We start from the raw sequence: 13,948 nt of genomic DNA on the forward strand, positions 1-13,948 counted from the left end.
CTTTTGGCAGATAATGTAGATCAAATGCAGAGTCAGGGGGCACTATCAGACCAGGCAGTGTGTTAAAAGGCAGCCACCTCTTTCTGCCCACACATATAGCACAGTAAGGCTCCTAGAACCTTATGCAAACCAACAGCAACCTCAAAATCATATCTTGTTGTGGAATGATTTACCTTCAGCTAATTCTTACAATCACAGACATCTTAAATCTTGCACGACTTTTGGAACATAGTGAGAGACCAATTGTTCTCCTAAGTTGCACATTGTCAGCAGTTCTTCTCCCTTATATTCTCAAGACCAGAAAAACCATACTTTGGGATCAGTGGCATATTTATTAATTTCAGTCTCTTGATTTGTAAATCCTGACTAAAGCTGTGTCAGAACAACTGCCATTCCCCAGATCACACCTAACTGTAGTGACACATCAGGAAATTCAAATTAGTACAATTAAATTTAAGGCATGTGCCTTAATTACCCTCTCAAGAAAATAATTAACACTTGACAAAAATCACAGAAGCAGTATTTGTATTATGTGAATGAATATGTTCTTGTCTAAAGGGCATCTTTCATTCTGATCTCCTCCTCTGTTTTTCCAAAAGCCTCCTCATATAGGGCACAGCAGAAGAGGGTAAAGTGACAATCAATTATTTACTTGGACTGCTACACTGGATATCCAAAAATAGAGTTGAATATTAGAATCCTTGTGCAGACAATAAGGCTGGGAACATGGAGAATCACCCACAAATTTGCAGTGGTCAGTCAATCATCTTCTCCTCTTACACCTAAGTCAATGGCTGAGTTTTCATTAGTTTGTATTTTGTGAGGAAAACTTACTCTTCTATCTTATAAGAACCCTCATATACTACTCTATAAACCGTATCTCTTTTTCATTCTTGCTGTGGAGTGTCCCAGGAGCTTTGACAGAGGGTGTTTGGTGTTGCTGAATGTCAGAAGGTGGCTCAAGAATGCAGTAGGTTTGAGGCATCTCTTTATTCACCTGTGCTATCCTCAGGATTACAGCAGCCTCAGACACTTAAAATTATCTGGGTAAAATCACTGTGTTCCTGCCTTTCCTAATGGAAGGTAATATTTGGGTGGATGCTGAGGCTAAGGAATGCAGACATTTTGGGTCACTGATCTGGATAACAGCATGTCTCTAACTCAGTGCTGAGTTTATCTTATTAAATACTGTGTGCAGAAAAAATTAAGTAGGAAGCCTAGAAAGAAATCTATCAAATTCCATGTATTTCTCTAGAAATCAGTATTTGTGTATAAAGCTCAAAAAATTTGCCTTTGTGGGGCAGTTGTGAGAAACAGCAACTTTCCACTGGAGCTCAGTTGCATTGAAGAGTTACCATTATACAGCTAATCCTTGCTGCTAGGCTGGTTTATCTGATATATCCAGATTTATCTGAAATGTTATACTTTGTCTAAAAGTCACAAACCTAAGCTGCTATTATGTCACAGCTATTTTGTCTATAAAATGAAGGAATTCCTAATCCCAAATAAAGTGCTTTTTTTTTTTTTTGGAAGATGTCTGGCTATTTCACTTGAGTTAGAGAACATGAAGCTTTGAATATTAAAAACTTATTTTATTTGTGTTCCATGAATGTTTTTATCACTCTTTGGATATCTAAAAGAATGATTCATTCTTGCAAACAACAGAATCTGTCAGAAACTAGCAAACAATAAACCATATGCTTTCTGGCAGGGGGTATAACATACTCTATGTGTGCACAGCAAGGCAGCAGGTTTTAGCTTTTTAGGCTCTGCTTTCATACAGGCACTGGAGAATAACAAGAACCAGCACTAGGCCAGTCTGCAAGTCTGCTTTAGTGTGTCACACTTGGTTTGCATGTTGTTTAATCACTCCATGTCCTAGACCAAGCTGCGCTCCCCTCTCAGTGACTTGACTGAGGTAACCAAGAGCCACCTGACGTTCTGCTTTCACAGCTCCACCATTTCATGCCTTTTCAGAAAATGACTTGACAAACTGGCATGGAATACTACAACATGAAACAATGAATCTCAGCAGTCACTGGAACTGTTAATCACTTAGTTTTAGCAACTAAGACTTACGTTGCAAATCTGTTCCTGGTGGCTGAAGCACACAGTGGCTCCAGCAGGAACAGAAATGCCTGAGCTGAGTGCAAGCTCAGCACTTCTTTGTGTATCTGCTCTTTTCTAACATATGCACCACAAGCAAAGACAAAGTCAGTTCTTCCACCATGGGCAACATAAATCTTTGTAGCCTGCATTCACATTGATCTAAATGTTTGAGCCAGTATCTTGTAAATTCATGTTTAAAATGTCATTGCAGAAATAAAAAGAAAAAAAATTAAGATTAAATTTGAAGCAGTACCCCTCTGCCTCCATATCACAGTTGAAAAATCACACCAGACTGGAGAACTGCTAAACTATGAAGTATAACATTGACATGTTCACATTTGGTGGTACTAATATCAGCATGGTAGTGAAAATGAATGCAGATGCATGCTCAGTTTGCGTCCAGCCACAACAGGCTATGCAGGTGAAAACACAATTGAAGGATGGAGCTGTGGGGATGGGCAAATGTAGCATTTCTCCAGAGAAGCCAGACCTGCCCCTGCCCCTCAGTGCTTAGATCACTGCCCCTGCCCCCTGAGAAAGGAGTTGTGCTATTGCTGCCATTTCTGCTACTGCCTTGGATGAATCACTTCTTTTATAAAGAAGGCTTTGCAATATGGAAATATAGTTGATGATTAGGAAATAATTTTCTATTTAAAAATGTAAAAAGTTGGAAACTACCTAAATCTATAATTTTACAATGCAAAGCTGTGCCAGACATTTAAAATTCTTGATGCAAGGAAGACTTTTATCTGTTAAGGCTTGTTATGATATGTGATTAAAAAGATTTTTTGCCTTTGGGGGGCAAAAAATAAAGGCATTAAACTCTGAAGAGGCCTCTCCAGTAAAGGAACAGCAGAAGAGCAAAGAGTTGTCAGGGAGAAGACATTGATACCTTGAGCTGGAGGAACTCAAATGCCAGTGATTTAGATGGTTCTGGGAATTGGCAAAAACTGATAGAAAATGAAAACCCTTAACTGTCAGGAGAAATGCTGCTACTCCTTGGAGCATCCCTAACCTGTCAGAATAAAATGCAATGGGAAGAAAAATACTGTAATCTCTAATAGTTAATACTTGCAAAAAGAGGCACTAGAAGAGAGCTTGTGTCTCTTTTCAAATTGACATGACACCTTTCCTCACAGTGTTTTTGCAGTTGCCATAGATTTTTTCCCCCCTCCCACTACAGGACACATACTTCTAAATGAGTCAATTCAAATGAGTTTCTCTTCTAAAATAATCTTCTGGATTTGAGAAACTAATACTATCTTTGTTCTCTAATTGAATTTCTTTTATTTCATATGTGGGGGGAAAAAAAGTGTGTCAAACATAATTTAGTGATGAAAGTTTAAAAGACAAAGAAGTCTAAGCCTGTCAAACCTTTTATTATCCCATGCTATGCTAAAATAATGTACTTTAACTCACACACCTTTCTGGGGATAAGGGTGTCAAGAAAGAACATTCAAGAAGTTTCAGAGAAGAGCTGAAATGACCATAGGAATGGAAAAAGCCTGTCTCAAACTCGCATCTGAGAGCCTCTTTTTCATACTAAAAATCAACAATATAACACAAAGCTAAGGAAATGAGATCTACTTCTAAAATTAAACTATGGGTTTTGCCACAAACTGTGCTGCTTGACCTACCTGCATCACTTCCAACAGCAAGGCACCTCTGAGATGTCCAGTGCCAGAGCATGCTGCCAAATTTTGATAAACCAGGTTTCTCTGGAGATACTCCAAACACTGTAGACTCCCACCTTGGCTACAAGCAACTCCCCTGTTTCATATCTTTCCTGGGTACCACCTTGGGTATTAATGCAGTCAAAATCAAATTTGAGGCATTAATACCAGAGTGGTAAGACACTTGATAGAACAGAAATAAGCTTGGCATAAATTTATAGGGATTTAGTTCCTATAAATCTGAAGACCTGCATTACATAAAGGAAATATAGACCAGAGATAATAGACAATTAAAGGGAAATTAAGTGAGTAGCCACACCCACTTTATTAGATAATTTTGAGTTGTTAGAACTGTAGTTCTTCATGTAACTAAGCTCCCTTGATGCTACAGAAAAATCTGTTCATGAGGAAAGGATAAGAAATTAATTAGATCACAAAGTAGTGGCCAACATTGGAAAAGCAACAAGAACTAATGACATCTAAGTTTGTAAGATGATTTACAATTATGCCATTTTAATGATCGGTGCTGGAACTTCTGGAACTCCTTGCAGAATTAGGGTAATACATTTAAAAGTACTAAAATTGGTCAGGTTAAAAAAAAAAGCAGCTGTCCTTACCTCAGTATTAATTCATGAAGCTGACTGGGAGATAGGGAGGGGACTGAACAGAGAAACTGGAGTGGAAGATCTTCAAGAACAATTAAGTTGATAAATGAGTACTACCAGTTTCACAATAAAAAAGGGGAAGATTTTTGGCTAAAAGCTTACCCGTATTTAGTACTGAAGTGAATGTTGTCAAAAATCAGAAAAGCTCCTTAGAGACAAAAATGAGAAAAACAGCTTGCACTTCAGAAAATGTGATTAATAACAGTGGCTGAAATTCATCAAGGAACTGAAAAAATTAGGGAAGATTAATTACTGACTGCAATAAAGACAGCATTTAAAAAAAAGACTAAAGAATATTGGAAACAAATTGTAGGTAGAGTACTTTCATTTACTAACAAGACTGGCTGAACTTTTATGAGACAGAAGTGTATTAAGTTTTCAATAAATATTTCTTTTCATCTGGGGTAAGGGCGGAGGTATTGCTGAGTAGAGTAAGGTGTTGTCCAGTCCATTGAAAAAAGGAAGAATATGCCTGGTTACATCTACCAGGATTAGGATGTTTCTGAGACACCAGGAGTCTCAGGCATCAGAATTGTGGTGCAATTCTCAGAGCAAATATGCTGCCCGCTGCTATTAACTTGGAGTAACAATACTGGGAATTCAGCAGTACTAGAAAAATGTACATGTGGTGCCAGTGTTCCAAGGTGGATGATCTAAGTTGATCCTCAGTGATAAAAAAAACTGTGGGAAATTGGCAAATGTGAAATAACCAGGAGTGGAATACAGTGAATTACCAGCTGATGTGTTTTTATTCAGAATGGATGTTTTCAAACAAATGTGATTATCTACCAAACATGTAATTTGAAAGACTATAAATATAACTAAGAGGATGCAATAGCACCTATAAAGTATCTATTTTTGAATGCCAGTTAAGTGGACTAAGAATTGTCTGATACCTCCCAGTTCAGAAATGATAATTTGGAGGCCTGGTAAAATTGGCCCATTCCCTTTAGTTATCTATGAGTAAATAGACAATTATTGACATTTGTGACCAGTGCAATGGCTGCCAAGACAGGCAGCTGAAAGGCCAGGATTGCCATTAAGAGCAATCAAGCTACAGTTTCTTAAAATAAGCCAGGTATTAATAATGCCAAGCTCAATATGAGCACTAAACATCTGTATATATTTCAGTCTCCCAATTTAAGCTGACTACCAGAGATAGATGCTGCAGTTCAGTTCCATACATCTAACTTGGAATTAGTCCCAGATTTCCCTCCTCTTGTCTTGTGAATTGAGGTTCACAGCTAAATCTTCTTGTAAAGTTGTTTATTGTGTAATAATTATTATAAAAGCAAATGTTTATTGATGTTCTTAGTTATGGAGATAATTATTACACCTCTAATTTCCCAGCTAAACCTTACTAAATGAGAAGCTATTACTATGATTTACTGTGGAATTAAAATTTTCTACACTTTACCACACCTTTCATTTAATTAAATAAGGGCAGTAAAAAGAAGGGAGTGCAACTTCTGGTTTTTTGGTTTTTGTTTTAAAAGACAACTGTCAGTTACTGAATGAAGCAAGAGTTAGTATGCATTTATGTACACATTCATGTTGAACACAGACTGACTTCCCAGCTTTGCTAAGATGATGATTACCTTAAAAGAATAAATGGCATGAACATTTAGTTAAAAAAAAAATTTCAAGAGTTAGCTGAAATCCCTGAGAATCAATAATGTAGAAAACAAACTCATGTCACAAGGGGTTGACTTTCTTTAGGGGTTGCTTGTTTTCATGAGAATGCTACTTCAGTTGTGTCGTGAGGACAGTGGGGCAGACAGGGGAGCAGTAGCCATGCACAGATTCCTGTAACATTTTCTGTGAACCTGTCAAGTTGTTTCGTTTTTATAAAATAGGGATATTATTTTCTCTTTTCAAAGAGTTTGTGCTCAGTTAAATTCCATGTGCAAAGTATGGAGACTCTTGAAAGATACTGCAAAACCAGGGGCTTCTTCCTTAAATAAGGGACTCTTAAGTGTTACATTAGGAGTGAAGATAATTACACCTTCCACTTCACACCACTCCTTTGAAGACTGTGATATATAATCCACTGTCAGTATTTCCTAAGCCCTTCTTTATTCTTTTTAGCCTAAGTAAGGCTTTATTATGGACCCAAACCCCATGATTAACATTATCCCTGTGATTGTTTTCCTAATTTCTGGAAGAAAATTGTCATCTCAGATGGTCATCCAAATGCACGAGATCACTAAAATACTGCAGAAAACATACCCATTCCTGATTAAAACTTGAAATTAAGACTACCTTCCAATATAATATTCAGAGTGCCTCTAGTTTTCAGTTCAAGGGAACTAAAACCAATGAAAGTGAACTAAAAATTAAATAATTTTATGACATTATCTGAGAACATATGACCAAATTTGTTGTCCCTACCCGTATTTTTATATTTTTAAAAATTTGATTTTATTTGTTTACCTCCTAATCACACGCATCCATACTGATATTCATATTTTATTAGTGGTATGGAATAGTTAAAGTCTCAAAACATGTATGCATATTTTTTTTATTATGCAACACATACAAGTTTGAGGATTGATCATACTCTTTTCCCTCTATATTTGATTATGGATGCCTGTGCCATAAAACAAAGAGAAAAATCAGAAGGCTTTTCTAGGCCAGTAAGATTCACTGTCAAAAAGGTGCATTTTAAAGCAATAGAGAACTTTTCAGAACTCTGTCTTTAAAACTTAAATTTTGTATGTTTAGCAGTAATAAGAAAATAAAAAGGTTCCATTAGTAACTTTTAAGAATCTGGAAAGCATTGAGTGTCAAATTTATCTTGAAATCCTCAAATTCAGTCACTCAAAAGCCTCTCTTCCTTAAGGCTGCTCTAAACAGCTCTTCTCCATTTATTACCTAGCTCAGATTACACCAAAGCATAGTGCAAAGGCCAGGGGAACATCACAATTTCACCCATATTTTCTAGCATCTGTACTTTTTTCACAGGTGTTGCTAGAGAGGCAAAACCACTCTGACCTTAAGGTCAAATCACAGGGCACTTAGGTGTTGGCAGAACAGAAGGAGCTCAAATAACCATTATTTGCACATATGGACCAAGCAGGACTATAGCACAGGCATTTCATTTTCCAGAGGGAATTTGGAAAAGTGTCAAATATGTGCCCAATACAACTCTATCTATCCTCTGCTGCTCATTTAAAGCTAGATTTTATTCCCTGTGTTATTTTTTAATAATCAGTGGAACTATTTTAATCAGTTACACAAGGAGTAAAAACAACTGGCCTGGCCTAAACCCTACCTTTACACTGTGTTGCTTACTGGTCTCAAGTTCTGTTTAAGATTATGAACAGAGACAGTACCTCTAAATCTCTCTAAATCAGAGCCCTAGGATAAACCCATTTCTCCCTGTACAAATCTGTAATTTGGCACAGGCAATAAACCAGCTTCGTGCAGATGCATCTAAAAATCTCTGCCATGTGTAATGTCCTGATTTCAAACCTCTGAAGTAACTGGCATTGTTCTTATGAATTATTTCAGTATCCTGAGGTCTCTAAGATGTTACTGGGTATCTTTGTTTCACTGGGCAGTTACCTTACTCCATCACCTGCTGACATCTCTCTCACACATGCTTAACTGAGCAAATTGTGAAGCAAGTTTTAAAAAACCAAAAGTAACAAACAAATAAGCAAACCAACCACTAAAAAACCCAAACAAAATTCTCCAAGTTACTCTGACTTCCAACCATCTCTGCAGTGAAGGTCTCTGGAGTTAAGCTGGTGCAGTGACACTGCATTTGCTATATAGCACCAGAGTGTAAGCCATCTGCATTGATACTAAGGTTAAATTCCAATGTCAAGACAACTGCAAGGAATCCATGTGCCCTCCCAGGAGACTTTCTGCATCACTGGTGGAACAGAAAGTAGTAGATGCTTTTCTTTTCTTCTTTCTTTTTTTTTTTTTTTGCTATAACCAAAAGCCACGAACTGCTTGTAATATATTGCACATGACAAGGCATAATCCACCCTCTGCACTAAATGTGTCGTGGAGTAATGTTATGGGAATGCAGGGATTTTGAGTGAGCATTGTATATCTCAAAGCATCAGGAATACTGAGCAGCACTAATATCTAGAAATAACTTCTTGCCTGTGCTAGGATTATTTTTGAGGTCTTTTTCCAGTTTCTTGAAATCAGCTGTCATGTTACAACACAGAATATAAAACACTTGCAAATATTCTTCAGTACTAAACTCTTGATATGTCTATTCAAAAAACAGCTACAGAAGAGTTTTGAATACAAATAGAACAGTTCAGTTTGACTTCAATGGCAGCTGAGTACCCAGCTCCCCGAGGCTCTTCAAACTCCCCACTACCACACCCCCCTTACAAATAAGAGGTTTTGCTATTACATGTTCTGTGCTTGATAGAATTAGAACCAGAAGTATAATTGTATTAAACATTCTTCTGGTCAACCTGGGAATCCTATTAACAATATTCTAACAAACCCATTGAGAGTCTGCCTAAGTAATACTGAGCAAAATAGTACTTTCTCAAAAAAAGGAGGGAAAAAAAGCATCAATATGTCTGACACAAGTGTGCACTGAAGTGCCAGGAGACTACTTAGCTCAAGTGCTCTGTTTGGCATCTTGGCAGCACACCGCAGAACAGGGAGACACCTGACAAATTTTCATTAAAGTTCTATGAACAGGACAGTTAGGCTGCCAGGGACCCTGTGTCAGTGCCACTGTTCCAGGAAGTGCAGAATGGGGTGGTACTTCTTCAAGCTGAGTCAGTTTGAGTCAGTGTCTCGTATCTCTGAACACGACTTCATGACATGTAAGTAGAATCATAGTTGCCACCCCTGCAGCCTTGCTTTTCTAGTCTGTATTTTCTACACTGTTATTTTAGGTAGCAGAATAGATGAGTTGCTGGTGCTGCTCTCTTCCATCAACCTATGTTCTTGCAATGAAGGAATCAGGTCAGCCTGCTTGCTTTCTCTCTTACATGCACAGGCACATACACAGAGGAGATTCTGCACTTAAGGATGTTATTTTTAATTCATGTGCAGCTCACCCTGTATGGAGAAGGAAGAGGGCTGTTATACAACTATCTAAGCAGCAGGATCAGTCTCAAAGATAGCAGGTCTTTGAATGAAAGATATATGAGGCATAATGAAAGATAATGAGGCATACATCTTCACATGAATGTGTAAATTAAAGGTACCGGTAAAAAAAAAAGCTGTAGATAAAGCTAGAAACTAAAAGATAAGGTGTAAGAAGTTGCCTTTTCCAGGCTCTGTTAGTCAAGGAGAATACAGTCAGCATCTGACATATTCATCAGTTCAGTGAATGCCTATGTACCCTTGACATCAGCAAATTAAATCATTATAAACAGTCCATGAAACTCAGAGTATATGCTGTATTATAAATTCCCTTAAAAAGCTGTGAACTCACAAATTACATTAAGCTACTCAGGACAGCTCACAGAAAGACAGCAATACATTTTACAATCAGTGAATGCAGTTAATACCTTCTCACTATCATTCCATCATGCTGCAGTATGACAGCACATATAATGATATTCATCCTTAGTCTCTACTGCTGATAACAACCAAAAATTCTCCTCAGGTTGTACGGGAACATTTAAGTTCCAGAACAACTTCTGCTGTACACTGTAGTTCTTTCTTCCTTACCTTCAGCTGCCTTGATGGTGTAGCCATTCTCTTCATTTGGTGGCACCTCCAGGAGCTGCATGACCCTGTCCAGCAAACCATGGATGATCTCAAAGCCCGGGCTTTTGTTGTAATAAATTGCACATAAATGTCTGCAGTTTCTTGCCCCTACATCTGCAGAAGAAGGAAGCAATTATGTTACCTGGGAAACTTTATCACACTTCTAACCTTGCCTTTTGCATCACTTTTCTTCTGTTGCCCTGTGAGGCACTTGTGGCTGAAAGGAGAAATAAGTATGTAAAATGGCTTCTCTGACAGACCTGTCACATAGCCTGAGGAAATAATGGAATTTATTTAACCCACTGGACTCTCAGTCAGAAATGCAAAGAAAGATATAAAGTACCCTATGCCTTGAGCAGGAAAGAGGTTTGTTATATACAAGTATCTTCTATGCAGTGACAGGTACCAAGCATAAAGCTAAGTGTTAAAGAAATTTAAAATAGACAAGCCAAAATGCAAATCCCCAGTAGGCATGGAGAAGCTTGTGATGCTGGTGGGAAAGCTAAATATTTATAGAACTTGGCTGTAGAACAACTACCAGCACAAAACAACCAGCCCACAACCTGAAATGAGTATAATAATGTTAGCATGGTGATCTGTGAAAGGACCTTAACACAGAGGTTCCCAAATCACAACTGTTGCTTTTTGGGACCATCTTGGACATCCCTGCAACCAAGTGATTATGAAAAATGTGCTACACTGCACAAACTCAAACAGTGACATGAGTATCTCCAACTTTGGACAATTCCTTAAGTCAAAATCCTGCCTTATGCCTTCTGATATTATTGATTTCAGCAAAGTATGTTCCCTTTCTTTTAAATTTTCAGAATGATTAGGTAGCAGTATGTTGTTATCCTTGCCCCATTGCAATGCACGCTGCCTAGTACTAGTGTGGCCTGCTCTTGAGGGTTTACTCATTGTGGGTTTCAGCATTTTGATCAAGTCAACAGGAAAGCCCAAAGGAAAAAGAAAAGGAATGGGTTTTTCAGGTAGCACAGAGTTAAGTAGTGAAACTTCTTCACCACAGTATTTTGTGGATGCCAGGAGTTTGCACAGCTCTGAGGAGGCAGATGAAGTCCATAGCTGATAAATCCACTACTTCTTACTACAAAGAACCACATTTATGCTGGGAAGTCCCTGAGCTACTCCTGGCCATAGAGCAGGGGAGCCCTCTGGCAGCAGCATCCACTTGTACTTGCTCGCCTGCTCCTGCCCTGACAAGCACTTTTAGCCGTCAGTTAAAAGTTAAACTACAGTCAGGGCATTAATGTCTACCACATGAGAAATTAGAGATTAAATGAAATTTACGTCTTGTTTATTTTCTCCAGCTAAACAGTAACAGAAAAATCTGTCAGGAACTAAACAGGAAAGCATCTATCAAGTGACCAGAAATACACAGGTTAAAACAGACCATAAAAGGCAGGAGCAGAGCCTACACATAAAATGAATGCTCAGCCTTTTTGAGACAGAACTCATTCAAAACTTCTAGGGCAGCTACTTGGTACCACAGCTGCAAGTTCTCTCATCAGTCACTGAAAGCTGAACTTACTGTGGCAGTAAGTCTGCATTTGTCACTCAGCACTTTTTCCCTGTCATTGTAATAATGTGCAGTGTTAAATAATGCTGGAGAATGCAATCATGAAATTAAAATGGCAACACAGGAAAGTAAAGGCTACAGAGAAAATATCAATAAATGCAGCATCTGATTTTGGGTCTGAGCACTCTGGCTGCTCTGCCCTTGTGTCACATGTGTCTCTGTTTCCCAGCTCTACTGAGATACCAATCAGTAGTGCACTCATAGATGGTCAATGATTTATTTTCATGTTGTATTGAGCAACAGAATAGAAAAAAAGTATTTTCCCTAAGACAGCATGTTCTTTGGGCTACAGGTTCAGTAAAATGGTTTCCTTCTTTTTATGAGTAATTATGGTAGCAGAGTTTGTGACAACTATCTGAATTTTAATTTCATTACGATTAAGATAGCGCTGCCTTCAGACCAGAGTTGTCAACTAAAGCATCAGAAATAAACATACAAAACATTTTTTATACCTCATGCTTTCAATTTTAGAAAACTTTGGTAACGGAAAGGTTGCTTTTTCAAGTGTATTAAAACTTACTCCTTTACAGAGTTATATCACAAGAGAGGAAGTTCATTCACTACAAGTGATAGGAAGAAAAAAAGATCTTGGGAATTGTAGGCACAAGCTGGCAGATGTTAGAAATGCTTCAGTTCTTTATAACTCACTTAAGAGCTCTCGTGTCATGCCGTGAAACATTTCTATTTTTCAAATGAGCCTGCCAAGTATGTCAACCTAAATTATATATAAATATATCTGTGTGTATATACTTCTGAGACTTCAAAGCACTTCCTGGGGATGCTGCTGGAAAACAATCCAAAGGATGGGCAGCTGCTCAGGAATATGTGAGCCAAAAGAGCAAAGGGGAAGATAAAGCAACCTGGTACACTGTTCCTTTCCAGATTAAAGATACTTCAAAAAAATGACCTGGTGATTGGAAAGGGGGACACCTGCTCATGCAAAACTTGTCTTTTAGCCTCCCAAACTATTTTCTGCAGATAACCAACACTCCCAGACAGTTGGAAATATGCTTCAAAAGGAGGCAGCAGCTGTGTTCACAAATGATGTAAATTGTGCTAAATGTGTGCTACCATAAGCCTGCCAGATTCTCCAAGATCACTGGTCAGAGGTGATTTTCTAATGGATTAATTCCTTTTGTTGTGGTGAGAGAAAGGGTATTCTCTGTTAGGCCTGGTGGTAAAGGTGCTGACTTATACCCTAAACTAGTGTAAGTATCCTACCAGAAGTGATTACCTAGTGTTACAAATTAACCACACAAGTGCTGTGCAACATATCCAAAATCAGCACACTTCCTTTGCCCTGAGAGAAACCATTTTTGCTCAGATTTGGTTCCATTTAGTTATATTACATCTGCCACACATTTTGCTAATTTAATATATCAAACCTTTCTGCCAGATAAGTCTGAAGAGAAGGATGTTCAGTTCGCCTTGGTAAGCAAAAGTTCTGTGTAAGAAGGTGCTTTATTAAAACCCAGTGTGTTTTAAAGACCTAGGTTCATTCACACATGGATGACTGCAAGATGCCATTTAAAACAGAGTTAATGTCAGTACTCTTTTGACCCATACTTTTGAAATTATTAATTGGAAATTCTGCATGCCAAAATCATGAAATAATAAAATGAAATTAAGTCAGCCTGATGACATAAGCCTTGTGCAGGAAATCTCATTCCATATGTGAGGACAACCCCACATTTTTCAGTTTGCAGTTGCCTTTCTCTGCCTCCAGCCCCGCCCCCCTTCAAAATGGTTATTAGGCAAGTTTAATTTTGGAAGTCAGTTTGGGAAAGACAGTACTTATTCTAAACACACCATTAAAACCCATTTCAGATACTGTTCACAGTCTGTAAGTGCTCAGTCCATGAGAGGGCTGCCCAAGAGCAGAGAGCACAAAGCTGCTGCCTTAGAAGTCTTTGTCTGTTACAATGATTCCCATCAAAATGAAATACACCACAAAATCATTCTTTATAAAACTGTTAAGCAGCCATCCACATAAATGAAAGCTTTCAAGAGCTACACTTGACACACATGGAATAAAAGTAACAATTTAACTCACAAATTTTATAATGCCAGAGTAAATGTGCTCCTTAGTCCAAGATAAACAGCCCCACTCTTGGTTCTGAAGAATGCTGATGCTATTCTGCCATCTGTTCCACGTCTTTTGCATTCTAGCTAACTGCATGCCCAACAAGGAAGGAGCTGCA

The 13,948-nt window shown here is 38.1% G+C and overlaps 1 protein-coding gene across 2 annotated transcripts in view; it reads right to left on the bottom strand.

Annotated features, from left to right (window-relative positions):
- Window positions 1-13,948, bottom strand: part of FARSB (phenylalanyl-tRNA synthetase subunit beta) — a 36,909-nt gene that overhangs the window by 4,956 nt on the left and 18,005 nt on the right. The window contains exons 16-17 of one of the 2 annotated variants that reach the window (XM_069024857.1): window positions 10,112-10,264; window positions 6,909-9,493 (exon numbers count right to left, since the gene is read on the bottom strand). In XM_069024857.1, the coding sequence (XP_068880958.1) occupies window positions 9,489-9,493; window positions 10,112-10,264 (158 nt within the window). In that variant the 3' untranslated portion in view covers window positions 6,909-9,488. Of the gene's footprint in view, window positions 1-6,908; window positions 9,494-10,111; window positions 10,265-13,948 lie in introns of those variants that run through there. The other variant, XM_069024856.1, reaches the window with a different exon arrangement.

Source organism: Aphelocoma coerulescens, chromosome 9 (assembly GCF_041296385.1).
Source record: "Aphelocoma coerulescens isolate FSJ_1873_10779 chromosome 9, UR_Acoe_1.0, whole genome shotgun sequence".
Classification (NCBI taxonomy): domain Eukaryota; kingdom Metazoa; phylum Chordata; class Aves; order Passeriformes; family Corvidae; genus Aphelocoma; species Aphelocoma coerulescens.